The sequence below is a fragment of the Acinonyx jubatus genome, chromosome D3, assembly GCF_027475565.1.
Source record: "Acinonyx jubatus isolate Ajub_Pintada_27869175 chromosome D3, VMU_Ajub_asm_v1.0, whole genome shotgun sequence".
In the NCBI taxonomy this organism is placed as follows: Eukaryota; Metazoa; Chordata; class Mammalia; order Carnivora; family Felidae; genus Acinonyx; species Acinonyx jubatus.
Window position 1 is genome coordinate 1,124,237 of NC_069392.1, and position 25,222 is coordinate 1,149,458.

The 25,222-nt window shown below is 64.5% G+C and overlaps 1 protein-coding gene and 2 long non-coding RNA genes across 8 annotated transcripts in view; 1 reads left to right on the forward strand and 2 right to left on the reverse strand.

Annotated features, from left to right (window-relative positions):
• Positions 1-21,957, reverse strand: ULK1 (unc-51 like autophagy activating kinase 1). Of its 4 annotated transcripts, none has more exons than XM_027052102.2 (28): positions 21,629-21,956; positions 21,189-21,281; positions 21,064-21,105; positions 13,002-13,034; positions 12,636-12,672; positions 11,766-11,939; positions 11,602-11,675; positions 11,294-11,395; positions 10,357-10,415; positions 10,193-10,275; positions 9,895-9,945; positions 9,556-9,644; positions 8,722-8,878; positions 7,872-7,932; positions 7,647-7,736; positions 6,972-7,094; positions 6,087-6,235; positions 5,878-5,964; positions 5,290-5,558; positions 4,582-4,775; positions 4,178-4,287; positions 3,951-4,094; positions 3,378-3,574; positions 3,123-3,295; positions 2,902-3,020; positions 2,457-2,614; positions 1,633-1,768; positions 1-1,550 (listed from the first exon to the last, which is right to left on the reverse strand). In XM_027052102.2, exons 1-28 carry the CDS (start codon positions 21,737-21,739, stop codon positions 1,495-1,497), a joined length of 3,171 nt encoding a protein of 1,056 aa, XP_026907903.2. In that variant the 5' UTR covers positions 21,740-21,956; the 3' UTR covers positions 1-1,494. The 4 variants fall into 4 exon arrangements, with proteins under 4 accessions (XP_026907903.2, XP_053062741.1, XP_053062743.1 ...); XM_053206766.1 differs by lacking the exon at positions 21,629-21,956 and adding an exon at positions 21,361-21,507; XM_053206768.1 differs by lacking the exon at positions 21,064-21,105 and having other exon boundaries at positions 21,629-21,957.
• LOC113596970 (uncharacterized) overlaps positions 18,431-25,222 on the forward strand; it is an 11,771-nt gene continuing 4,979 nt past the window's right edge. The window contains exons 1-3 of one of the 3 annotated variants that reach the window (XR_003417801.2): positions 18,431-21,352; positions 23,990-24,682; positions 24,768-24,893. This is a non-coding gene — a long non-coding RNA (uncharacterized LOC113596970). Of the gene's footprint in view, positions 21,353-23,989; positions 24,894-25,222 lie in introns of all 3 variants that reach the window. The other 2 variants (XR_008291953.1, XR_008291952.1) reach the window with 2 other exon arrangements.
• The window catches only part of LOC113596964 (uncharacterized), an 11,378-nt gene continuing 8,621 nt past the window's right edge, over positions 22,466-25,222 (reverse strand). The window contains exon 5 of the long non-coding RNA XR_008291950.1: positions 22,466-24,872. This is a non-coding gene — a long non-coding RNA (uncharacterized LOC113596964). The remainder of the gene's footprint in view (positions 24,873-25,222) is intronic.

Consider the following 25,222-nt stretch of genomic DNA (forward strand, 5'->3'; position numbering starts at 1 on the left):
TCAATTCCAAAGGTTTATTTCCTTAAATTGGTATTACACAATTTAATGCAAATGGGGGGGGGGGGTCACACAAAACTCCTTTTAAAGTAGACCAAGAGTCAGGTGCTGTCTCGTGAAGAACAGGATCCGCCGGCAGCCCTCGTGGGCACCCACGAGTCCCCTCCCGTGGCACCAGCGTCCCGGTGGCCTGAGTCTCAGCCGACCATAAAGCAATAAATACGAACACGTTCCGTGCAGCGAGGAACAAGTCGCGGGGCTGGTTCTAAGTCCAAGCACAGTGGCAATATTTCAAGTATTGCAAAGAAAGAAACACAAAGATGTCTGTGTCTTGATGTAAGACATTAAACCCCTCACCCAGGGTGCCTGGACTCCGGCAGGCTTCCTCTGCCCTCTCCAGGATATAGACGAGGGGGGTGAGGCAGGGCCGGGCAGGCCAGGAAGACCCCCGGGCTCCCCAGTGGCAGCCAGGACCCAGCCTGGGGTGGGGGTGGGGGAGCTCCACACACGACTTTGGCATCAAAACCCACCGTGAAAGCTGGATGGGAGACTTTGCACAAAACAGCCCCTGGTCAGGCGGGGCGGGGACGGCGGGGACGACGGGGGCGGGGCAGGGTGGGGGAGGGGCCCACCGTGACAGACACCTCCTACCTCCACCCACGTGTGTGAGCGCAATACCAGGACCCGCCCGTCCTGCCCCACCCTCCCAAAACAAACTACAAATTGTCTGCTTCTGTTAAAAAAAAAGAGCTGCAGAAAAATAAGACACATTTCAGGAGTAAAGTGGAATAGACTGCAACGTCTGTCCTGGGTTCAGAAAGCTTGGTGCTTCGTACTGTCTGTCCCTACAAGAACATTTAAATAAGAGGTCTGTGTCTCCCCGAGAGGGTCCCGGCAGCAGGCACAGCGCACACGCTCGCACACGCTCGCACGACTATGTATATATGTATATATGTATATAGGTATATACACACGCCCCGCAGCAACACGCGGGACTTGGCGGGCAGTCCTGCTCCAGGGCCGCCTGCATAAAGTGCTCCGTGATTCACAAAGCTGGGTGGGTGGTCTTGGGGAAGGAGGGGGACCAGGGGGCCGCACCTTTTCCTGGGTAGAGCGGTCTCGGGGCCTCTGCTCATCCTCTGCGCGGCGGCGGGCATTGGGGCCGCCCGGTGGTCCGGCCACACGCGCCCCCGCTGCCAGCGAGGCGGCCAAGGGAAGTCGTGACTGCTGGCCGGGAGAGCTCTGCTAACCTGCGAGGCGGGGGCCCCGGCCTGTACCGGGGTTGCCCGGGGCCTTCCCAGCACGCCGAAGCCCACCGCGGCAGAGCTCCGGACGCAGACGCGCAGCTCGAGGCCTGGCTCTGCGGGAGCCCCCGACCTTCTCCCGACGCCAGCGAGCAGCACCGAGGCCGCAGGCTTGTCCCTTCAAGCCCGGCCAGCTGGCCGCCCCCAAGCCTGTGGGATCGGCAGGAGATCCGGCCCCTCGGGCATCCCGCAGTCAGGCACAGATGCCGGTCAGCAGTGCGGACAGCCTCCGCTCGATGCACAGCTTGCCTGTGGCGAGGGAGACACCGTCAGGGGACCCGAGAGCTGCCCACCTCTCCCCACCCCTCCGGGGCTGGCCTGCGGCACTCACACTTGGCAACGCTCTCCACGTCCGCCTGGTCGGCAAGGAGGTGCTGCAGCCCCTCCATGAGCAGCAGAGCCTTGTGGTAGCGCTGGACGCAGTCCTCCCGACGGTGGAACATCTCGTCCAGGGCGGCCGACTGCACCTGCTCCGGGGCAGCGGGGGGCTCAGCCCAGCTGCCCTGGCAGCCCCGCACCGGGCCCGGCGGTCCCCAGGACCATCTGGCACACACATCGGGGGCACGCCGTAAGGGCTGCTGGTGCCACTCGGAGGCCCAGACAGGCCCGCGTAGCCCTGCGCCACCAGCCGGCCAACACCGCCCCAAGTAGGCCGGCGCTGGCGGGCAGGGCGCCCCCTTGGCAGGCGTGCTCACTACTGCCTGCGATGGCCTAACTCATCAGCGGTCACCGCTAGGGAGGGGGAGGCCGACTTCCCCAGACCTTTGTTCAGGCTGCGCACTTATGCTACACAAACGTGTTCTCGCAGGAACCGCCGCCTCCTTGGAGCCCATTCTTTGGAGGCAGAAAGACCCCAAAGCCGCGGAAGCAGAGAAGGCCCAGGCTCCCGCGGCTGCCCGCAGCGGCTTCTCCCAGAGAACACTCACCCACCAAGAAGCTTGAGAACCAGGCCTCTGGCTTCACAGTTGGGGAAACGGAGTCACTCTCGCAGAGGGGTGTGGCCAGGGATGCCCCCTGGGCTGCGGAGCCCCGGCACTGGGGCCAAAAGCCAGGCGGGCTCCCTGTGCCAGACCCGGCCTGGAGGGCACCAGCCCAGCACCAACTCATGCCCCACCCCGGCCCCCACGCTGCCGTCGCCCGCCCCACCCGCCCTACCGTCTGCACCGCGTGGCTGAAGATGAGCTTCTCGGCAGTGACGCTCTGGATGCGGTCCAGGAGCCGCTGCTTGTCCAAGAAGAAGCGTTGCAGGCGCAGGCTCAGGCCTTGGCAGGACACCACGCTGGCCTTGTACAGCTCATTGAGCTTCCGCACCACTGTGGGCAGGCGGGGGGACGGGCACCGCCACCGTCAGCTCAGGCCACCCCCGGGACTGCCATCGTCCCACCTCCCCGCCCCTCCCTGGGACCACCCGCCCCCCGCCCCCCCTGCTCCCAGGTGACCCCCTCCCACCCACCTCCCAGCCCTTCCCTGGGACCAGCCCCCCACCCCTGCTGCTCCCAGGTGACCCCCTCCCACCCATCTCCACCTGGCCTCTCTGTCCAGGGATTTCCCCGGCCCTCCCGGACCCTCACATGCCCAGTCTCTGGCCTCCAGCACTGACCCTGCTTCACCGTGGACGACAGGCACAGCTTGCCGGCCCGGATCTGGTCGATGGCGGTCTGCAGGCCCGAGGACAGCAGCTCGGCCACCTTCAGGTAGAGCACCAGCTGTTCCGCGAAGCTGGAGGGCGGCACCCGCGTCAGGCGGCTCGGGCTCGGAGACCCCAGCCCCCAGGCCGCCTCCCCCGCTCCCCCAACCCCAGGCCCCGCCAGGCACACCCACCCCCACTCCCGGCTCAGCAGGCTGATCTGGTCGGCCACCACGCTCTCCTGCAGCTGGAAGTCGGGGCCCCCGGCCGCCTCGCCGGCGCTGCCCCGCAGGGCCGCGATCTCCAGGACGTGCTGGACGAAGACGAGAGTGAAGCGCAGGCCGTGCAGGATCTCGGTGTGCTCTTGCTGGGGGGAAGCGGGCAGCTAAGTGGGGGCTGCGACCCACCCCGGCCCCGCCGTCCGTGGGCCTGCCGCACGCAGGGCTCACCTCCATCAGCGTCTCCTCGGGGAGGTCGGGGGCCTCGAAGGTCACAGCCCCCTCCAGGTTGGCGGTGACGGGATCGGCAAAGCTGCGGCAGTGGCCGGGGGCCGGGACCTCCGGGGCCACCACCTCGCTGCAGGCTCCAGGAGCCAGGTGACGGGCAGAGGAGGAGCCGGCTGAACCCAGGGAGCCGGAGGAGCCCACTGTGGGGACAGGGCCCCAGCTGTGACACTCGCACATGCAGGACGCACTCCCCACAACTCCCCGCCAGACCCCTCCCCAACCCCGACTGGGCGCCCCTCCCTCCGGCTACTGGCCTCAGTTCACATTCGGGTACTCCGTCCACCCTGGCTCCTGCCCCCGCTGCAGGCGGGTCCCCCCCAGTCCAGGAGCCAGAGCTGGGGGCATCTGCGTGGCCCGGGGCTCGCGCACCCAGAGCGCCGCAGAGGCGGGTGCTGTGGGCATTATCCCTGCCCCTCGTGTGAGGATGTCAGAGCCTCAGGCTTCCCGACCTGTCCTGACCCATCCGCGTGGACCACTCACCCCCTGCAGCCTGGAGGCTCACCACGCGGTCCTCACCTGAGAACATCCTGGCACGGGGGCCCTGGGGCGGTGTGGTCCCACTGGGGGGCGAGCCCACGGTAAACACCACGGGAGATGGGCTGCTGGCGCCCCCAGCACGGGCTCCGGGGTGCAGGGTCCCTCCGAGGCCAGCAGAGGGCGCTGCAAGAGAGAAGACGCGCTCGGGGCCCTGCTGCCGGCGGCCTGCCTCCACCCCCACCGCAGGGCAGCCCCCGCCCACCCACCGATCTCCATAGGCTTCTCCTGCAGGCTGTCCGTGCTCCCCGAGTCAGGGACCTGGGTCCCGAACGCAGCCTTAAGGAGCAGATCGGTGAGGCGCCCGGTACTGAGGGACCTGCGGGGTGAGCAGCAGGGATGAGCCGGCCTGTGGGTCCTTGCCCAGCCAGGGCCTGAGCGTAGCCTGCCGCATCCAGACCTCACGCAGCACTGGTTGCACGTATGCTGGCCCTGCGGTCTTCCACCCACCCTGGAGCAGGCAGCGTCCCCCACCGGACGGACGCGCAGAGTGAGACTCAGAAAGGGTCACAGGGGAAGAGGTGCAGAGCAGGCGGCTCCCCACACACAGGCCTACTCGGGCCTCTCCTCCCTCCCCAGAGAGAACGCGACGGCAGGAGTCCCTCCCGCACACCTGCCAAAGGGGCTCTTGGTGTCCTCGGGGGGCCGCAAGCCAGGGCCCAGCTGCTGCCCCTGGAACGGTCCGGCCTCTGACAGATCGGGCAGCGTCCGGTTCCGAGGCGGTGTCATGACTACGCCCTGCCGGGCCAGGAGCGTCAGCAGGTTCTGGGAGCTGGGGGTCTTGGGGAAGTCGAAGGCAGGCACAGCCTAGGAGGCGCACACAGGGTGCAGAGAAGGGCCGCCGTGAAGGCATCAGTGGCCCAGAACCCGCGCGGCCTCCACCCCCAGGTCTGCACCGCAGACACAAGACTGGCACGTGCGGGAGGAAGCGCAATACCCTCTACGCACGTGCACGCGCACGTCCCTAGGACCCCCCCCCCCCCTCCCGTGGCCGCGCCTCCACGCACGCGCACGCCCCTAGGACCGCCGCGGCCGTGCCTACAGGGCCTGGCCGCACCTCACAGAGGAGGGAACTACGGCAAGGGCTGAGGAGAGTAGTTTGCCCAGAGCAGTCCTGGAGCACGTGTGGCACCTTTCACATTTCTGGGCCCAAAGCTCCCCGTTCCCAGGCCCCGTCCCCTGGGAACCCTGCCAGGCAGGGCACTGACGGCCTGTGCAGGTGCACGGGAAGAGGTCCTCAGTACAGAGCCGCCCTCTGAGGTCTTCCCGGGACCAACCCCTCCCCGCCTCCCTGTCCCCACCGAGCTCCCGGCCCCATTACCTTGGTGGGGGAGCCCAGGATGGGGGGCAAGGGGTTCCGCTGCAGGAAGTCAGGCAGCTTGGGCGAGCCTCGCAGGGGCCGGCAGGACTGCAGCACATGGGGCGGCTGCGGGGGGCTGGACTGGGGGTGGCCAAACGCGGCCCCCAGCGGGTCCGTGGGGGGCTTGGGCAACTTAGGGCGGACAACGTGCAGGTCAGACAGATTGGGAGCGCTGTGCAGGCGGCAGCCCAGCCCGGCAGCGTGGGGAGAGTGCTCGGGCACAGAGGAGCCTGGGACAGGACAGGACAAGACCCGGTCACTGCCACGTGGGGGCCACCCAGCCGGGCACACGCCACCACCAAGCAGAAGCGTGTACGTGAGGCCCTCAATCTTAACTATCCCCTCCACCCTCACCGCTCCGACGGTGCACAAGGCAGACCGTGTGGTGGGCGCAGAGACTGAATCCCTGAGTGCACCTGTACGGTCTCCAGGCTTGAGCTTGAGATGGTGAAAACCGTCTGGCGGGGCTCCCGCCTTCCCCTAACTGTAAGAAGGGAGGTAGCCCTCGCCGGCTCTGCCCTCCTGCCCCGGGGCCAGGGCCGCACCTACCTGGACGAGGGGATCTCCCGCCCCGCATCTCGGGTGCCTGTGGGGAGGGCGCCCCGCTCCAGCCCGGCCGCTCGGGGATGATTCCAGCTTGAGGAGAGAGGGATCACCAGGGTCACGCCCTGACAGACAGCCAGTCTCCCCACCGCCCCCCCAGCCCGGGGCGATGCCCAGGACCGCTTCAGGATCCTCCGCCAGGGCGCCAGGTTCACCTTGTGGAGATGGTGTGTAGGGCCGGCCCCCGCCCAGGGAAAGCTTTCTGGCCAGAGCAGCTCCGTGCTCGGCGTGGGACGGGGGCGACGGACTGGCCCGGGCAAAGCCCAGGGGGCTGGTGCTGCCCGACCTGCGGATGGCAGAGGACCTGGGGGCACAAGCAGGCATGAGGTGAGGCCCCCAGCCACGTGCAGCGAGGGTCACGGCCAGGCCAGATGGCTCGTCCTCCTCCACTCAAATAACGGGCTTCACCGGGTGCCTTCGGGAGGACTGGACCCCTCACCCTCCTGCCTACAGCGATAACTAGGGAGCAGAGACCCCGTGTTTCCTGGGGGCATCCTCACGCCTGAGGGCACAGTCCCTGCCAGGATGACACTGGCCCACAGGGCCTTCTGGGAATTACAAAAGAAAGGCCTTCTCCTGCTGTGCTCACTGGAGTTAGTGAGAAAGCAGTATCGGGTCTTGTAGGGGCACCTGGGTGGCTCAGTCGGTTGAGTATCCAACTCTCGATTTCGGCTCAGGCCATGATCCCAGGGCCGTGAGACCGAGCCCCAAGTCGGGCTCTGCACTGAGCAGATACTGGGATTCTCACTCTCTCTCCCTCTGGTCCTCTCTCCTGCTCCCCTACGGGCTCTGTCTCGGTCTTTCTAAGACAAAACACGATAGTGATACCTGCCAGAAAGCTGTCCCAATAAATGTAGGGTCTCTGCATATCCACAATGTAAACTGTGATGGTGAGAGTCACACAGTGCACAGCCTGCACACCTGTGCATGTGAGACAACCCTGTAGTGGGGTCCTTACTGTAGCGCTGTAGGGCATGCCTTGCCGCTAGGGGGAGCCCCTGTAATCACAGAGGTGGGTGGTAAGGGGTGACTAGACTCACCGTGCGGTCTGGTACTGGGTGGGTGACTGCAGATTCTGCTCAATGCGCTGGTAATTATGCACCTGCGTGGGCACTGGGATGGGGACAGACACACCGCACCTGCTGCTGAACGCGCCGGCCCGGCTGTGGTAGGGAGAAGCAGGGGGGCGGTCGAGGGAGACAGTGCACCGGGTTGAACCCCAGGCTCAAACATCCTGGGGCAGAGGCCACCCGGGCCACCTGCTTCCCCACCTCTGCCATGTGCCCGGCACTGCCACCATTCAGGCAGCAGGAACTGTTCACACCCCACCCCATGCACACTGTGCACAAGGGGCTTCTGGATGGGGCCAGCCACTGGGACATGTGGAAAAAGGCCAGGCAAAGGACGGTGAGGCTGGGCCTGCTCCCGACCTGGGCTCTAGGAACCCGGGCACACCCAGCCCAGTAGGATGCGGACGGGGTGGTGGCCACACTGGTCCCTAGCAGTCCCCACAGCTCCCCGCTCCCGGGTCTACACCCCTCCGACCACAGCCCCGTCCCGTGGGCCGCCACCCATGAGAAGCCCAGTGTCCTCGAGGCCCCAACGGAGACAGGCCCTCCAGACTCGAGTGCTATCTGCAAAGCCAGGCCTGGGCTGGAGGCCCCAACCCTGCCTCTGGGCCACTCCCAACACCGTACCACCCCAGCCTTGCTCACCCGGAGGGGCTCGGAGAGCTGCTGCAGGGTGGGGAAGGAGAAGGGGTCCGGCCACGGCTCTCCGGGCCAGCCGAGGCCACCAGTGAGCTCCTGGTGGGGACAGAGCACATAGGTGGGACACACCTCAGGCCGCCTGGACCCAGGCAGGGCAGAAGAACAACCGGCCGGAGCCAGCACGTCCGTGTCCCAAAACGGTTAGGGGGCAGCACAGGGCAGGGGGCTTACCCACTACACATCAGGCTGTCCGGTGGGGGCTTGACTCCAGCCACCTCGGCCACCAGGTCACCTGCGGGTGGGAGACGGGGCAGGCTGGGCATCAGGACAAGTGTGCATTCCGCCCACCCGGGCCACCTCACCCACCCCGGCTCCCGGGTGACCCCGCACTCAATTCCAGGGAGTGGCTGGAGGCTCCAGGAAGGGCGGCTTCGTGAGACAAAGTGGGGGAGGAAGCCGTGCTCCCAGGTCCCCCTGTGATGTGCACCGGGGACTCCCTTTACCTGACTGGGCCTCGGGGCTCTCGAGGGAGACCCTGGGTGCTCTGTGCATACCCCAGCCTTCAGCCAAGCCCAGGCCGGTCACCCCCGGCTCCCGGTCCGGGCCTAAGCCCTCCTCTGGCACCCTGGGTCCCGCATCTGCCCCATCAACCTCTCCAACGGTCCTCCTCGCCTTGCCCAACGTGGGCCTGTTGTCTGACTGACCCAAGTCATGAGATGGCCAAGGGCAGCAAAAGGAAGTGTCAACGTCCAGGGGCATGAGAGGACACCGGGACCCCCGGAGCGGGCTTAGGGAGGGGCCGGGCCTGTCCCAGAGGCCTGAGCCCTGCCTGTGCTCAGAACTGCGCTGGCAGCTCCCTCCTGCGAGCAGGTGCTCTGCATGGCGGGTGGGGGGGGAGGGCAGGGCCTGAGCACAGGCACTCGGTCCGCACCACCCACTGGTGACCAGCGGGACTTGGCTTGGACTCTCGCCTGGCTGACGCAGTACAGCTCCCAGAACCCACCCTGAGGGCCCACAGGCAGAGAAAGCGTCACGAGCACACGCACGCAAGCTCACAATGAAGCAAACCCTGGCCCCCGACCTGGAAACTGAGCCGGGACCATGACAAAGTCATCTGTGTCGCAGGACGAGTCCTTGCTGCTGCCGCCGCCGGAGCCCCGGGAGCCGTGCAGGAAGCCAGCAGCGTCGGCCGGGGACGTCAGTGTCCTCTGTAGCGGCTGCTGCATGTCCCCGAGGGACTGGGGTCAGAGGGGAGGCCACTGAGACCCGGCCCCAGGGCCCGGGTGGAAAAGGGGCTGCTGGGCGCCGGGGAAGGGGACGATCCGCTCTCCTCCCCAGGGGGCACCCCTTCTCCCATCGGTTTCTGAAACGCTGTGCCCCCAGCTGGCACGGAGCTCCTGGGGAGACCCGTTTCAGTGACACACAGCCCTGCCCCCGCTCCTCCATGGGCCCGCAAAGGCCTGAAAGGGAGGCCGTGCGCGCTCACTATCATAAAGCGTCGAACGTCTGCCTCCAGCACGGCCCTGGCCCCCCAGCTCTGCGCACCCTCGCAGACCTCGCCCCGCCCCCGTGCCGAGGTGCCGGGGACTCCCCGGCGGTCCCCAGGACTCAAGGCCTCCCTGCCCCCGTTCCCGTGAGCGCACACCAGCGCTCACGGAGGCCCTGAAGAACACGGACCCACACCTAGCGGGTCAGCCTCTGGGACACGAGGGCTGGGGAGGGGAGCGGCTAAAAGGGGTTTTTGCCAGCTTCTCACGCTTCGACGTTTCATCATCAGAACGTGTCTGGCACACCTTGTGTGAGCGGATCAGACAAAACCACAGAAATAAAGGCAAGCGTCCCGGTGCCGTTCTGACCCCGGTGGGACATCCACACGCCCCAAACCCCAGGGTCGGGCCCCCCGCGGCTGACTCACCGGGGGGGAGGCCAGGTGCGAGGTGGAGCTGCTGCTGGAGCTGCTGCCGGACCCGGAGCTCGGGTACGAGGGCACGGGCACGGGAGGGGCTGGCGAGGGCACAGGTCAGCGCGCGGGCACCGTCCCCACCCCTCCCTCCCCAGTCCGCCAAGGCCCGCCCAGCGGCAGCAGGTGCACACCTACCAGCGCACGGAGCGGAACCCGCCGTCGCCCACCCAGAGGACCCGGGCACCGGCAAGGGCAGCCCCAGCTCCTGTCCCTCTAAACCTGCCGCACGGAGTCAGCTGTGCGCGAGCCCCCCCACAGCCTTGGGGGCCCCCAGGCCCTCGGGGGACTCACACTTCTTCACAGTGGCACTGGCGTCAAGGAAAGGATGATGGAAGAACTCGTCTGCAGGAAGGAGGGTGGGCGAGTGAGGCGTCTGAGAGCCCTGGCCCCAGGGGCCCCCGGAGGAAAGATGGAACTCCGCGCCACCCGAGACTCCCTCTGGGACCCCGGTCCCGGCCGGCCCCCCACCCGCCCGGGGCTTTCCCGCAGCAAAACCGCGCTTTTCACGGCCCCGGGCTGCCGGGGCAGGGACCGTGGGCATCCAGGAGCCCAGGGTGGGGGGCACGCGGCCAGGAGGGCCCTCGCTCACCGAAGTCCATGCGGTCCTTATGATTGCGCTGCAGCAGGGCCAGCAGTAGCTGCCTCAACGGGGCGGACGTCTCCCGGGGGATGCTGCGGCGGGGCCGGGAGACAGCATGATGCGGCTGCCCACCTGGGGCAGGTGGGGAGGGGGGTGGAGGCGAGGGCACTTACGTGGGCACCAGGGTCTTGCTCCTCTCGTAGAAGAGGCGAAGGTCCTGGGGGCTGCTGGCCTGGGGGGGAGGGCAGCATGAGCATCTAGGCCCCCTGGGAGGTCCCCCGGCCAGAGTCGGGGCCCTGGTCCGAACACCACACGCCCTCCAGGCTTCCTGGGACGGGCTCCCCTCCTCCCCCATCCAGGCCGTGGACCACCGGGACCGCATGGGGAGTGTCAGGCGGGCCAGAAGCGAGGCGGCCAGGCCCCTGGTATGACTGGAGGTTTGCTTCTTGAAATTAACTACTCCGTGAGCCCCACCCTGGAAAGGACCCCAGAATAAGCCTTCCCCTCCCCACGGGCACTGTGTCCCATGGGGAGCGGCTGGCTGGCACGTATGTGGTCGTCTGTCTGCCCACTGCACACCACTGTGGTGCCAGGCACTGAGCCCAGGACGAGCGTGCAGCCGAGAGCAAGAGAGCACCCCAGCTTCCCGGGGCTGATGGCGAGGGACCGGGAGGGATGCGGGGAGCCAGCGGGCCAGCCTGGGTCACCAGGCACTCAAAGAAGGCTGAGGGGCAAGCTGGCAACAGCGAGAGCTGCCTGGTGGGCTCAGAGCCCTGAGCGCGCCCTCTGGAATCCCACCGCCGAGCAGGCTGCCGCTTACCAAATGCGGCGCCCAGCGCCCCGGGGCCTGACGCCAACGCAGTGCATCACGCCAGCACTGGCCCGGGCAGGGGGGCAGGGCACAAGACTCGGCCCAGACACACACGCGGGCACACGGACCACTCCGGAGCCCGCACGCTCCAGCCGCGGCCCTGACGTGACCGTGGCTGCGCTGCACTCTCGTGGGGGAAGGCTGCAGGGCAGTAGCCCTTGGCGGCCCAGCCGGGACCCAGAGGGGAACGTCGGGGTGCAAATCAGCAGCCGGCCCCGCCTGACCTGAGGCTCGCTCACCTGGAAGGGCGCCTTCCCCGTCAGGCACTGGTACACGATGGTGCCGATGCTCCACAGGTCGGCCTTCCCGTCGTAGTGCTGCGACATGATGACTTCGGGGGCCTGTGGGGTCAACGGTCCAGGTCGGCGCCGGGGGCAAGAAGAGACGTGGCCACGCCTGGTGACCGGACTGTGTGCCCCGACTGCCACGGGGGTGGTGGGCAACAGCGGCACAGCCGCTCAGGCCGCCACACAAGGGGAGGCCACGGGAGGGAGCCCGGCCCCGCAGGGGAAGCAGGGGCAGCAGGGGCTGGCGGCGGCCCACCTACCATGTACATGGGAGAGCCGCAGAGCGTGGCCGCCATCATGTTGCTCTGCAGGTACCGGGCGAAACCGAAGTCGGCTGCGGGGGAGGAGGGGCGCGTGAGCAGGGCGGCCGAAGCTCTCGGGCTCCCTGCGCGGCGCCCTGGGCCCCCGCCAGCCCCGGCCTCACCGATCTTGACGCGGATGTTGTTGGGGTTGGCGCGGCGCCCGCCGGGGTTAGACAGCAGGATGTTCTGGGGTTTCAGGTCGCGGTGGATGATGCCCTTGCTGTGGAGTAGGCGCATGGCGCCCGCGATCTGCTGCAGGAAGAGCCTGATGGTGTCCTCGCTCAGCGTCCGCATGGCTGCAGGGAGAAGGGGGCACGGCTCACCCAGGCGCCCAGGGGGAGGGGCTGCCCCCCCACCCCCCCAGCACAACGCGCCCCTCCGGGCCTCCAGGGCGATCCGCAGTGCCTCCTGCAGCCCCCATGACTCACCCGGGGTGGGTCGGGCTCACTGCCTCCAGGGGGCCGGCATCTTCTCCCCATTGGCCGCTCAGGCCCTCAGGTCTCGGTGCCACCGCCCCACCCACCGCCAGGTGCTGCTGTCCTAATGCCCTTTCTCAGTTACCACTTGAGCCCCAGGGCCTGCCCTCCGGGGTGAGGGCGTGGGTGACGGCCTACCGCCCTGAGTGGGAAGCCAGGCCTTGCTGGGGGCCCTGCAGCCCAGCCGGCCGAGCACTTCGGGGACCCTGTAGGGCCGGGGGGGGGTAGGTCGTCGGGAGGCAACGCCTCCCCACAAACCACTTAGGGCCCCCCGTTCAAGAGGGGCTCTTCCAGACCTAATCTGTCCTGCGAGGCTGTTCCTGACGGCTCTGACCCCGTCTGTGCCCCCAGCGGGGGCCCACCACCCCTTCTGTCTTCCCCGGCGAGTGCCGCGGGGACCAGGGGACCCGCCACCTCCATCGAGCCCGGGGACCTCGTTCACATCAGGCCACCTCACAGGCGAGGCCGGGGTGAGACGGGGCACGCGGCCCTCCCGGCCACGGGGCGTCCGCTCACCATGTAGATAGTCCGCCAGGTCCCCGCCGTTACAGTACTGCAACACACCAGTAGCACAGCCCGGTCAGCGGCCCAGCCGGACCCTCCCCCCGCCCCACCCGTCCTCCCCACCACCCTACACCCGCTCCCGTGCTGCTGGCCTCCTTCCTGGGCCAGGCGGCCCTCGCGATCCATACTGAAGAGGTCAGTGGAGGCGTTTTACTGCCCCTCAGGCACCTGCCAGGGCCACCGGGGCTCCTGACGTAGTGGGCCTAAGCCTAAGCCCACAGACGTGCAAGCAGCTTCTAACCCCCAGGTGACAAGGTACAGGAGCCAGCAGGGTCCAGCCTCCCTGCCCTCACAGCCGGGCCTGCGGGAGGAACTCACCTCCATGACCAGGTAAACGGAATTGGCCATTTCCTGCAGGACACAGAAGAGGCGATGACAAGTGGAGGGGAACACTCTCCACCCAGCCCCCCCCCCCCCCCAGTCCTCCAGGAAGCTTGCCTCGGCCTCAGTGAGCCCCAGACGCCCGGCACCCAGGCCCTCAACACCAGCTGGGCTACACGCAAGAGGCCAGCGAGCACGGGCACAGCTGGCCTGGCGGGCCCCAGGGCTGTGGGGTTTCGATTCTGAGGTCATTGCACGTGGGCTTGAATGACAGCAGTGACAGCCAATCAGAGCACTCCATGTGCCAAGTCGGGGCAGGAGGCTGGGGTCCGGGGAGAGGTGGGGGTGGGTGGGCGGGCGGGGGGACAACCTTCAACTGCCCAGGTCACTGTCAACATCAGGGTCAGGCCCAGCCCTGAGGTTTCAACAGGGCTCAGCTTGACGCCCTACCCAGCCAGTGAAGCACCCAGGTCCCCAGGAAGGACACAGCCAGGGTGCGAGGGCCTCAACCCACAAACCTCAGAAGCCACTCCCAATTCCAGCGTCAGAGACGCCAACACACGAGGTCAGCGCCAGCCCACTGAGCCCAGCACAGGCCGGCCTCCGGCTCAGTTCTCAGCCACCCGTGGCCTCGGGCGCCGCTGCCATCCTCAGCGGGGTCCACCCCCACGAGACCGAGGAGCCCAAGGCCCAGGCCAGCGCAGACGGCCCCCACCACCGACCCCAACAGCCGGCACCCACGGGGCCCCGTCCCACCAGCAGAGGCTTCGTGCGCAGGCAGGACGCCTCCACCTGGATGCAGCCACTGACATCCCCAAGTCACGGCCAAGTAACAAGGCCCCAGAAGCCAGGTCAGCCAAGCAGGCAGGCTCTTAACCTCTCTGCTGTCCCCAGACAGCCGTCCCCAGCTCTCCCCCAGGCCAGGGCTCTGCCAGCCGGCAGCAAGGCCCCCAGACCTCGGTGCCGGCACACCACTGGGCTCGGGGAGCCACAGCATAAGCCCCTTCTCTGCTCCACACACAACCCCAACTTCCCACCCCCGCACTGTGCAGGGAGGCAAGTCTGTGACCCGGCAGAAGTCCTCCAAGCATTTTGGGGAGAGGCCTGAAGGGGTGCCGGGGAAGGGGCAGGGAAATGGCTCCAAGGACATTTCTAGTGGCCTCTGGGGCGGGGGGGGGGGGGGGGGGCACCTGACAACTATCCAGAGGCCTGACCTCCAGCAGTGGGCCACCCCCCCCCCACCCCTGCTCAGGTCCCAGGGATGCCCCCCACCCACGCTTGGTGGGACAATGGTCTCCTGGCTCGGCCCCCCTGTGGCCGGGTCGGGGCCTGAGCACAGACTCAAGGTGGGCACGGAGCAGAGACACAAGCTGCCGTCCTGGGTGACACCCCACGTTGAGGTCAGTACCCCCCAAACGAGAAGCCCCCCAGAGCTGCAACGGAGGGCTGTGTGTCCAGGGCAAGGACAACCCGGGGGGACGGCTGGGTAGCAGGGCTGTACCCGCAGAGTGAGACCAACACCGAAGCCCCTCGGGACCTGTTCCAAGCACGCCCCACCCCTCGCTCCCAGGCCTGTCACTGGGAGGGCGGGGCTCTCCCCACAGGCAGGTCCTTCCAAGCCAGCTGCAGGGGAGAGATAACCCCAGGCAACTACAGGGAGTCTCAGGCACACACACGGGGCAGGACGGGACAGGGAGACCAGGATGGAGGCAGCCAGGTGGGCAGGGACTGGCGGCCAGGAGGGGTGGGAAGCTTCCAGGCACAGGACCCTGCAGAGGGCAGAGGGAGGGGCTAGATGGCATCACTCAGGCCACCTGCTCCCTGCCTGCCATCACCCTGACCATGGCCACCTCCGCTGCCTACCGGGCGTGCTCCAGTTACTACTGACCAGTGAACTCCGGGGACACCGTGAACACTCTGGTCTTGAGTAGCCCAGAGAAGCCAAGTGCCCTGCCCCGGGCCACACAGCAGAGCGGTAGAGCTGAGACTCAGGCCCAGGCCCCTTCAGCTCTCAGAACAGCCCCAAACTCACCCACCGACCGAGGACAGGCAGGGCCAAAGTGACGGGCAATACAGAGACACAGCATCGGTTCCCCCCGGGTGTCCCCAGGGAGTGACCCACCAGGACCGGCAGGAATGCCAAGGCTATGCGGGAGCAGTAGGTGTAGACCCCTGGCCAGCCCACCTCCCCTCTCCAAATCTGGGAGTGCCCCAGAGCCCGCAACTACATCCCCTGGAAAGAAGGTCCCCTCAGAAGTCACAACGAGTCCACCCGGTGCCTGAGACCCTAGGACACCGGCACAGGGCCTTGGCCCCACTCCCAACCTTCCCCACACCCCGGCCAGGGCAAGCGTCCAACTGTGATGGCAGGGGCCCTCCCTCCAAAGACCCTACCCCCTGGGCCCTGGGTCCCCTGGCCGCCGCCCACCCCAGGCATGCCCCATCCCCACGGGTCACAGCTTGTCACTTCCCCGGAGGCCTCTTCTCCCGAGACCACTCTGAAGCCTTCCTGGGGCTCACGGAGCATCAGGGAACAAGTCAGGGAGCGGCAGGCCAGAGTGAGGCCTAGGTTCCTCCTCCCCCTCTGATCTTTGTCCCTCTGCCCTTGGCCGGGAGTCAGCCTCATCCCCAGCGGGCCCTCCCAGGCAGGGGGCACAGAGGGCCGGCGGGGAGAGAGCACAGTGGGTTGGGCACCAACCCAACCTCACCGTGGGACATTCAGGCTCGGGTGACCCAGGAGAGCCACATCGGAGTCTCCCACCACCCTGGGACAGATGACAGCTTCAGACCAGCCCCTTCCTGCTGGAATCTGTCCCCTCACCTGGGAGGTGGGCCCTCAGAGGCCTGTGACACCCTAACCGCACGGGCTGGCGCAGGCCGGGCCACTTCCCCGGCGAGGCCCAGAAGCACGCCCAGGCCTGGAAGCTCGTTCTCGGCCTGCCTCTGGGCCAACACCAAGCCAGGTCCCAGGAGAGCCCGGCGGCACGGTCACTGGCCCTGACAGGGACCAGGAGATGGTGCAGCCAGCAGGCTTCCCGGCCCCCGCGTGGGGCCCTTCTGCAGACAGGCTCCGTGCCCAGGCCCCCGTCCAGGCCAGTCACTGCTAGGGGCCCGTCAGCGGGCCGGGAGGGGTCAGCGCCGCCTCAGTGGCCACAGCCGGCCTGCCCCTGTCCACCCAGCACAACCCAAACGGGCCTGGAGTCCCACTGCTGCTGGCCTCCACACAGGCTAAGTTTGGCTTTCCCCAGCTCCCTGGGGGTGAACAGAGACCACCTAGGCTCCAGGCACCAAGCCACCTCCTTGGAGTCAGTCTAGACTCGGCCCCACGCTTGAAAAGACTGGGAGCGCTGCCCGCGGCTCCAGATGACTGCCGCATCCCAGCGAGAGCTCACCTCCTGGGGAGGCAGGTGCGAATTACTGGCGTGTTCTCATCTTCAGGTTGGTTCTGGGAGACCCGTTATCCCGTTGATGCAGAAATATAAACGTGGGGCCCCGGGGCCAGGGGGAAGGGCTCCATCGGTTAAGGGTCCAACTTCAGCTCAGGTCATGAGCCGGTTCGTGAGTTCAAGCCCACACCAGGCTCTCTGTCAGCACGGAGCGTACTTTAGATCCTCTCTCCCCCTTTCTCACTGCCCCTCCCCTGCTCATTCTCTCTCTCTCTCTCCCCGCCCCCCCCCCCCCAAAAAAACTAAACTTGAAAAAAGAGAAAAGAAAGAAACATAAACGTGGCCAAGGCACGGGCCCGCCAGACCCCATGTCCACACCGGGTGCCCTCACTGCTCCGCGGCCAGCTGCCGCCCTAGGCCAAGGCAGGTCCCGCCCACCTCACAGCCCACCTGAGGGAAGGAAACAGGACACACAGGGGTCCCGTAACCCTGCCCCATGTGGCTGGGGTGGGCAGGGCTGAGCAGGACACTGAGTCCTGACTACCTCCCTGTGCAGTCCCAAAAAAGGGGGTGAGGGTCCCCAGCCTGAGGTGCAAGGGAGACGAAACAGAGCCCTCTCCCGCCCCTGCCAGGGTCCCACAGGCCCTGGAGCCAAGCCAGGCGTCCTGAGCAGCCTGGCACGGGCATCCAGGCACGTAGGAGGCCACCCCGCCATGGGGCGCTAAGGTGCTTTGCTTAATAGGATCCCAACTCCCTGCCTGGGCTGGGCCGGGTGGGTGGGCCGACGCTGACCTAGTTACCTCCTCAGGGGCCAGCCGTCCCTGCTCAGGAAGGTGGTCAAAGCCCGGGGGAGCCAGAACAGAGCCGCCCCCGGGGTTCTGCCAGACAGCGACCAGAAGGGAAGGATGCCCAGCCCCCCCTCCTTCCTCGGGGGAGCCTCCCCGGCTGCTCATTGTGTGCGGGCAGCTCCCTGGAGGCACCTGCCCCCCCCCTTCCTCCCGGCGCTGGGACCGCCCCCCACTCGGAAATGCCGGGGGACACTCAGGGCAGGGGGGCGTGAGCCGGCCCGATCCCCGGAGAACACCGAGTGAACACACACCGCTGGGGGCCACCAAGCCCTGGCCGCGGCACACCCAGTGAGCCCACGGACACGCCACGCGAGTGCCAGCAGCAGCTGTGCTCCAGGGCACCGACCGGGCGGCTGGCCGTGGGATCCAGCGCAGGCACCAGGGCCCCAGCGGCCAGCGTGGCGCTGAGAGCACACAGGCAGAGAGGGGTCCCTGCGAATGGCAGGGCCACGGGGCCCACAGCAGGGAGAAGCTCGGGGGCCGGGTCCCTGGGGCCAGCACACTCTATCTCTTACCTCACCTAGGAGTCCCGCCCAGTGCTGCATAAAGCATAATAATCTGAGTTTCCTACTGCCCAGGATGTATTATGCTTCACAATTTTAAGTTAAAAAAAAAAAAATCAGTAAAACAGCAATAACACAAGTTTGCAAGCATTTCCAGAACTGCCCAGACCCTCAGGCCTACTCACAGGCCCTAACCTCGGGGGCTGATGCCAAGGGGCACCCACAAGGCCCGCACCCTGCCCCCAGGGCCCTGGCGCCTCTCAGAGAGCAGACGGCAAGGCTGAGGACTGGCAGTGTCCTGAAAGGCACTAAAGTAAAGCAGGACAGAGGTGCCTACCGGCCACACGTCAGCAGGAGGTGGGACAGCTGTCCGCAGCTGGGTGGCCTGGGTGAGTGAGTCACGTCCAGCTGTGGGAACCAGCCGCCTTGGGAGGGCAAGGCCTGTAGCCATCAGCCCTCCTCCTGGGGCATGCTTGGCAGGGCTGGTCCCGGCGGGTGGCACAGTCCTATATCCTGACTCCTGAAACGGCCACCCTCCCCGGGCAAGAGCACGTCCAGATACCATAGATCACTCAGGTGCGGCCTCAATGGAAGGCCCCAGGCGCCGGGCTGCAGCTGCCTCTGCATGGTCAGCGGTGTCTCAGAACAGAGTACAGTCCAAAGCTCCCTCCCCCCCACCCCACCCACATCAGCCTGACAAATGTCCCTATTCCATAAGGACCACAAACAAAACTACAACCTGAGAGAATGTAATCAATCACAAAAGGGCTTTCCTTAATATATAAAGAGCTCCTACAAATCAATACTTATATAGCACCTGTTATACAGCACCCACAGATCTAGGCACCTGATGTAAATTGACCCAGCTTCTCATCACAACCACTCTACGACGCAGGTGTACTGTTATGTCCCATTTTACAGGTAACACTGAGACACCAAGAGGCTGACGAGCCTGCCCAAGCTAAGTCACACAAAGTACATCGAGGAGCTGGGCTCAGGGAAGGCAATATGGCTGGGGGCCGGCTGGTCGTTAAGCACAGTGCCATCCAACCTCAGTGATTAAAGGCCAACAGGGATCATGCGTAGGACAGGTGGTTTTCCTAATACACACGTCAGGCTGCTGAGCCTCACTCACGACAAGTGAAAAAACAAGGACATGTCATTTTCCACCAGGATGCAAGTCTGATAACCACCCCCTTGGCAAGGATGTGGGGAGACCGGCCCTTCTGAATGCAGCACCGTGTCCAGGCCCACCTCTGGGGACCGCAATCTGACAACTGTCCCAAACCAGAAGCACGTGTCCCCCCTTACCCAGGGACTCCTGTCCAGGAACCCATGCTACAGATACACACGTGGCCGGAAGTGAGGGCAAAGCCAGTCTCTCCCACACTGCTGACATGTCAGAATCCCGGAAAAACACCCGTGCCCTCAGCTGGGGGTGGGCAAAGTCAGCCCTGCAATGTGGGGTGATCGTACCAATGTGACCGCAAGGAACACCCACAGACACAACTGGAACAGCAAGTGTGCACACAGATGCGAGCACAACGCCATCGTCTCTAACACAGCAAGAGATGGATGCCCAGAGGGGTTAAGATACTTGCCCAAGGACCCACAGCTAGTTTAAGGGACAGAGCCAGGACTGAAGTAGGTCATCCAGCTTCAGCGTGTGAGCTTAGGGTCAGTAACCTCGCAGGAGTTCAGGGGGAATTTTCTTGGGAGAAGGGTGTAATTCTCACACACATTGGGACACTGTGGAGTGACAAAGACCCTTCCCTGAGATACCCACAGACCGTGGACGCTGTGGTGGCACAGGGGCTTGTAAGAACGTGTTTCTGTCCCTGGAGAGATCCAGAAACAACCAGTATGCGGGGGGGGGGGGGGGGGGTGCCTCCGGGGTAAGATGGGGGTCAACAGGGAAAGGGGTTACCTTTTTCCAAGTCCGCTTTATAATCTTTTTTTTTTTTAGCTAAGTTATCTATTACCTAGTTTTAAAAGCCCATTTTTTCTCGGGTCCCATGTGTCTCGGTGGAGTCCACGGACTCAGAGGGCCAGCCCACACCCTGGGGGTGAGGGCAGAGGCCAGGCCCCGGGGGGTGGGGGGACCACATGGGCCTCCGAGCGAGCGCCTCCTCCAAGCAGGGGAGCTGACTCACTGCCAGCAAGAGAGGAAGAAGCGTTGCCCACAAGCAGGTGTGCGGTGCGGCCGGGATGGGGAAGGAAGGAGGGCGGGGGCTCCAGGAGGGGGAGGACAGGGAAAGGTGTGAGGCGGAGAAGGCAGGGGGGCCGCTCTCCTGGCCCCAGGACACAGTGTCTCTGTGCCCAGTGCCCGGCTTCCAGGTATTTGCTGTCACACTGGACCCGTGCCCTGCCCGTCACCTCACGTCACGCCACAGCCCCCAAGGCCACGGCCCAGCTCTGAAGGGGGAGGGGGAGAGCAGGGGAGGAGGGAGGAGGCCACCAAAACACAGACAGCCGGGCTGGGAACTTCCCCTCAGCCAGGGGCTGGTCCCGTGGCCTCCGTAAACAGGTTTCAAAATCATTAGTCAGCACTTTGGCCCGCAGATCTGCGGCCTCAGGTTCCCCGTCCCCAAACTGGGTGTCCAGGGTCCTGGACGCTCGCCGAAGCGGGGCCCCACCTCGGGCCCTGGGGACCTGGGGGCGGTGAGGAAACCCGGCTGAGGCCTCCTGAGCCCGCTGGGCCTGACCGCCTCCCAGCCGCTGCTGCTCGGGCCTGGGCTGTCTGGCCCCAACTGCCAGCAAGAAGGAATCTCCCTCAGCCCCTCCCCTCCCCCAGCCTGACGCAGGAAGAGACTGGCCAATGCCCTGCCGCTGGAGCAATGTCAACAAACAACCAGCCAGCCCAGACAGGTGGGCCAGGCCGGCAGGACTGCCCTGCCCCGGGCCTGCCTACGCCGAGGACAGGACCCATGGTCAGGGCCACAGGGCCAGACAGCCCCTGAGGGCTGTGCAGTAGCTAGCCAGACCTCGAACAGTCAGAGTAACTCCAATGGGGGTGCTCCCTGGTGCCTGTGGTATGCAGGCAGCCGGGGGCGGTGGGGCCCTCCCAACGTGCCCTGAGAAGCCCGGGCCCAGAACTGGGCCGAGAATGGAGAATCAAGTCTCCAGAGTCCTGGGCAGGCCAGACAGAGATATATACCCACAGGTGCTCAGCTCCTTCTCCCAACATGAGACACCGGACTAGAACCTCCCGCCACTGACCAGGGTCTCCGGCACTTGGCTGGTCTAGGACCAGGCTGTGCCCAGGCCAGCCTGGGAGCGTAGCGTACCCCCTCCCCACCGAGAATGCAGCCTGGAGCCTTACCTGGAAGTCATACAAAGCCACGATGTTTTCATGTTTCAATTCCTAGGACAGAAACCCAAGTTTCTTATGACCAAGGCAGGCTCACCCAGCACCCTCTTCCCCTATCACTTCCAACGCCCGCTCACCTTGAGGATCTTGATTTCCTTCCCCAGCAGTGTCTGGGACTTGGCCAGATTCTTCTTGTTGATGCACTTGACTGCGACCTCCAGGTCGTGCTTCTGAAAACCAAGCGTAAAGGTTCCTCAGGGGCCAGGAATCCCAGAACCATAGAAGGCCACCCCCAGGCCAGGTAAGCACCTGGGGGGATTCCGGTGCCGCTGGCGAGGCCCCCGGTGTGGGATCGGAATGAGGTGTCCGGGAGATGTAAGGGCGAGGGAGCCCCGGATGTGGAGATGGGGATGAAGGGCCCGTGGAGTGGGGTGTGGGCATAAGAATCCGCGGGTCTGGGGCGGGGCCCGGGGGGCCCGGGGCGTGGGGCGGGGACAAGAACGTCGCGGGGTGTGCGGCAGGGAGGAGGGGTCTCCCCCTCGCCGGGCCTCGGACCGGGCCCGCCGGCGCCCCTCACCTCCCGGTGGCGCCCCTTGAAGACCACAGCGAAGGCGCCGTGCCCTATCAGGTCCTTGCGCGAGAACTCGAACTTGCCCACGGCCTCCAGGCCGCCGCGGCCGGGCTCCATGGCGCGGGCGGGCGGCTCAGGCGGCGGCGCGGGCCAGGGGCGGCGGGCGGGGGGCGCGCCCCATCGGGCAGGCCGGGCCCGCCTCCAGCCCCGCAGGCCGCTCGGGGGGGCGCTCGCAGCCCGGGGCGCTGATGAGGATCCCTCCCCGGCTCCGACTCGGGCTCGGACTCGGGGGTCCGGCTCGGACTCCGGCGGGGAAACAAAAGAGCCGCGGCCGCCGGGCCTCTGAGCCTGAGACGCCGGCGCAGGCGCAGTGCGCTCCGAGAGGCGGAACACGGGGCGGGGCCTGGCGGGGCGGCCGCGCTCAGTGGGCTGCGGGACTGGGGGCGGGGCGGCGCCTTGTGGGGGCGGGGCCTGGCGGGGAGGCCGCGCTCAGTGGACGGTGGGGCGGGGCGGGACCTGGCGGGGGCGGGGCTTGAGCGGGCCCGGGGCGGAGCCAGCACTGGACTCGCCCCTTGGGGGGCTGCAGGGGGAACTTGGAAGGGGAAGGGAGACCGTGCCCTACGTCCCTCGCCGGCTGCCTCCTGTCTGCACAGGCACATTAATAGCTGGACGTGCCATGTGTAGCCCCAGGGCTAGGGGCTGCATCGAATAAATTCTTAGAGGGTCACCTGGCCGTTTCAGTCTGTAGAGCACGTGACTCTTGCTCTCAGGGTCATGAGTTCAAGCACCATGTTGGGCATAGAGCTTGAAAAATAATAAAAATGAAATAAAATTAGTAAAAAAAAAAGAAAAGACAAATTCTTAGATAAGGGCTGCTTTACAGGTGATGCATTTTAAATCATATTGTTTCATAACAAATTGTCTGCCAAATGGAACCAAAACACAGGAAATCGGAGGGAAAGTTTAGATAAATCATTTCATGGGGATAATACACAGCAGATTCTCAGACACAGCACTAAATATACGTGTACTTAGGTGTAAAGTGCTCCAAAGTTTGTAATTAACATGCAAAACAGTGAACTGGGCTATTAGTTGTCATTTTAGAAAATCACTGGAAGGGGGTGTGTATACCAGACCTCCACGTATGGACAACCACATATACGTACGTACCTGTACGTACCACATAGTGCTAGGTTACATATGCATGTATAATATATAGCATAGTGGCTAAGCCCTGGCTGACCATGAGCTAGTCTTTCCGTATATATTCATTCATGTATTCCTTACAACGATTCCATGAGGTACTTGCTATTATAGCACCATTTTACAGATGAGAGCATTGAGGCCCAGAGAAATTAGGTGATGTGCCCAAGCAGGGCAAAGAGCCAGATTCTCACACAGGAAACTGTTAACAGTGGCTGCTTCGGGAAGGGTCAAAGTGATGAGGGAGCATAAGGCAAGCTGAGAGCAAGCAGGACCTAGCAACACCCGCCCCGCCCCCCTCAGGTGGGACCTGTGTGACAATCCTCTGGCACTCCTGGCTGTCCAAGGACAAAGGAAAGGACAGAAAACAAATGGTTAAACTGATAGCTTCTCCATCAGTTTACAAACATCTTAGTAATATCTGGAGAAAAGGGCCATCTTATCAATAGCCTAACATCCAGAAACTTAGTACTGTCTTAATGCTAATGCTTTGCTAGAAGGAAAACAGCCTTAGCTTGACAACAGCCAGGCCTCCAGTGATCTGTGGGTCTCCTTCAGCCTACGAAATCCCTTTAAGAAACTTCCCCTTGACTTTTCCTCCCTCAGCTTCATAGGATGTAACCAGTCACCTCTCACAACCCCAGTGCAGCTCTTCCTGCCCACGGGTCCTGTCCCTGAGCTTTAATAAAATCACCTTTTTACACCAAAGACGTCTTCAGCACAGAGCCTGATACAGGACTCGAACTCACGAACCCTGAGATCAAGACCTGAGCCGAAGTCGGACACTCAACCCACTGGGCCACCCAGGCGCCACTAGGGTGAAATATTCTTATGCTCAGCTACTGCTTTTGTGAATGCAGAGTACCCACAACCCCCTCACTGCCCTCAGCCTGCAGTAATGGCCCTGGGTGGTCGCACCAGCCTGTGGATGCTTCCAACAGGCAGCCCCCCCCACCGCCCGCTGCCTTCACAGAGCCACCCAGCAGCTATACTTCCTGCTCCCCTGGAAGGAATCCCACTTAGCATCTCCTAGAAACCCTGGGCCTGCACCCAGGCCCTTCTCCAGGCCCCAGGACACACAGGTTCCTGACACTGGACTGCGGCCAGAGGCCACCAGAGCTGGGAGGGACAAGGGGTCTCCTGGCCAAGCCCCTTGTTTTTCAGTATGAGGTCAGCCACGGCACCCCTGGGGTCACTTTCCATTCCCTCCGTTGTCCAGGACCAACTGCGTTCGCCCAGGCCCCCCAGAGCTGCTGGAGCAGAGTAAGAGGGCTTCAGGAGTGGGTGGAGATGGGGAGATAAGAGGGGTGATAATTGCACAAAAGGTCATGAAATTGCATCAGAGGAGAGTGTGAAGAATAGGCAGGACAGAGGGTGGGGGCACAGGGTTGCCGGAGGGGGCTGGTCCCCGGGGCATGACCCCAGCCCGCCCTGGGAAAGAGATTTTCCAGGAAGGACAGTGAAGTTAGGGGCGGGCTGGGGTGGGGGGAGGCTTTGCATTTGGAACAGGTTACTGAGCCCCCAAGGGGAGGCCCCCCAAGGCACCCAATTCCAGCTCCTCGGGCCCTGTTGGTCACCTCCAGGTTCCTCCCTTCTCTCATTGTCGGTGCTCATACCCTCATTATTCAGATTCCTTATCTGCAAATCTGTGCACTCACTACCTTTTGCTGTGACCTCCAGATCAGAACTCACAAGGTTTCCTGGGCGTACATTCCCAGCTGAGGGTGAGTGAGCAGGCACCCTGACCTTCCGTCCGGGGCGGCCCTCTCCTACCAAAGGGTCCGAACGAGAACTATGTGGGCTGCCTGTAGGCAACACTATAGGAACTGGCTCTCACAGCCACAGTGACCCTCGGGGGTAGGTTTGATCCCTATTCCCACTCACCTCAGGGAGGAGAAACTGAGGGCCAGAGAAGTGAAGTGACTCACCCCATGTCACACAGCTATGCGGCCGCTCGAGGATTTAAACCCGCACCCCCTCTGGCTCCTGCACTGCATCCGTCTCCAAAGCAAGGACTCGGTCCTGTCCATCTCTGCCCTCCAGTGTTCTGCCCGAGACCCAGCAAACAGTAAGGAAACTTTATGTTTTTATTTTATTTTTTTCAGTTGATTTATTTATTTTGAGAGAGAGAGAGAGAGGGAGAGGCAGAAAGGGGGAGAGAGAGAATCCCAAGCAGGCTCAGCACTGTCAGCACAGAGCCCAACGTGGAGCTTGAACTCGTGAACCATAAGATCAGGACCTGAGCCGAAGTCGGAAGCCTAACAGACTGAGCCACCCAGGTGCCCCGGTCTGTGAATATTTTATTTTATTTTTTAAAAATGCTTATTTATTTAATTTGAGAGAGAGAGAGAGAGAGAGAGAGAGAGAGAATCCCAAGCAGGCTCCGTGCTGTCAGTG

What these genes read in the sequence shown, in the direction of transcription:
- ULK1 (XM_053206766.1), bottom strand. Translation starts at nt 21,492, where the DNA reads ATGCCCACACCCCACTCCACGGGCCCTTCATCCCCATCTCCACATCCG. An exon ending in CGCACCTGGCCTCCCCCCCG is followed by an intron (nt 8,879 to 9,555) that starts GTGAGTCAGCCG and finishes CTCTGACCCCAG; the next exon opens with TCCCTCGGGGACATGCAGCA. An exon ending in TCAGCCACGCGGTGCAGACG is followed by an intron (nt 1,769 to 2,456) that starts GTAGGGCGGGTG and finishes GCCCCGGAGCAG; the next exon opens with GTGCAGTCGGCCGCCCTGGA.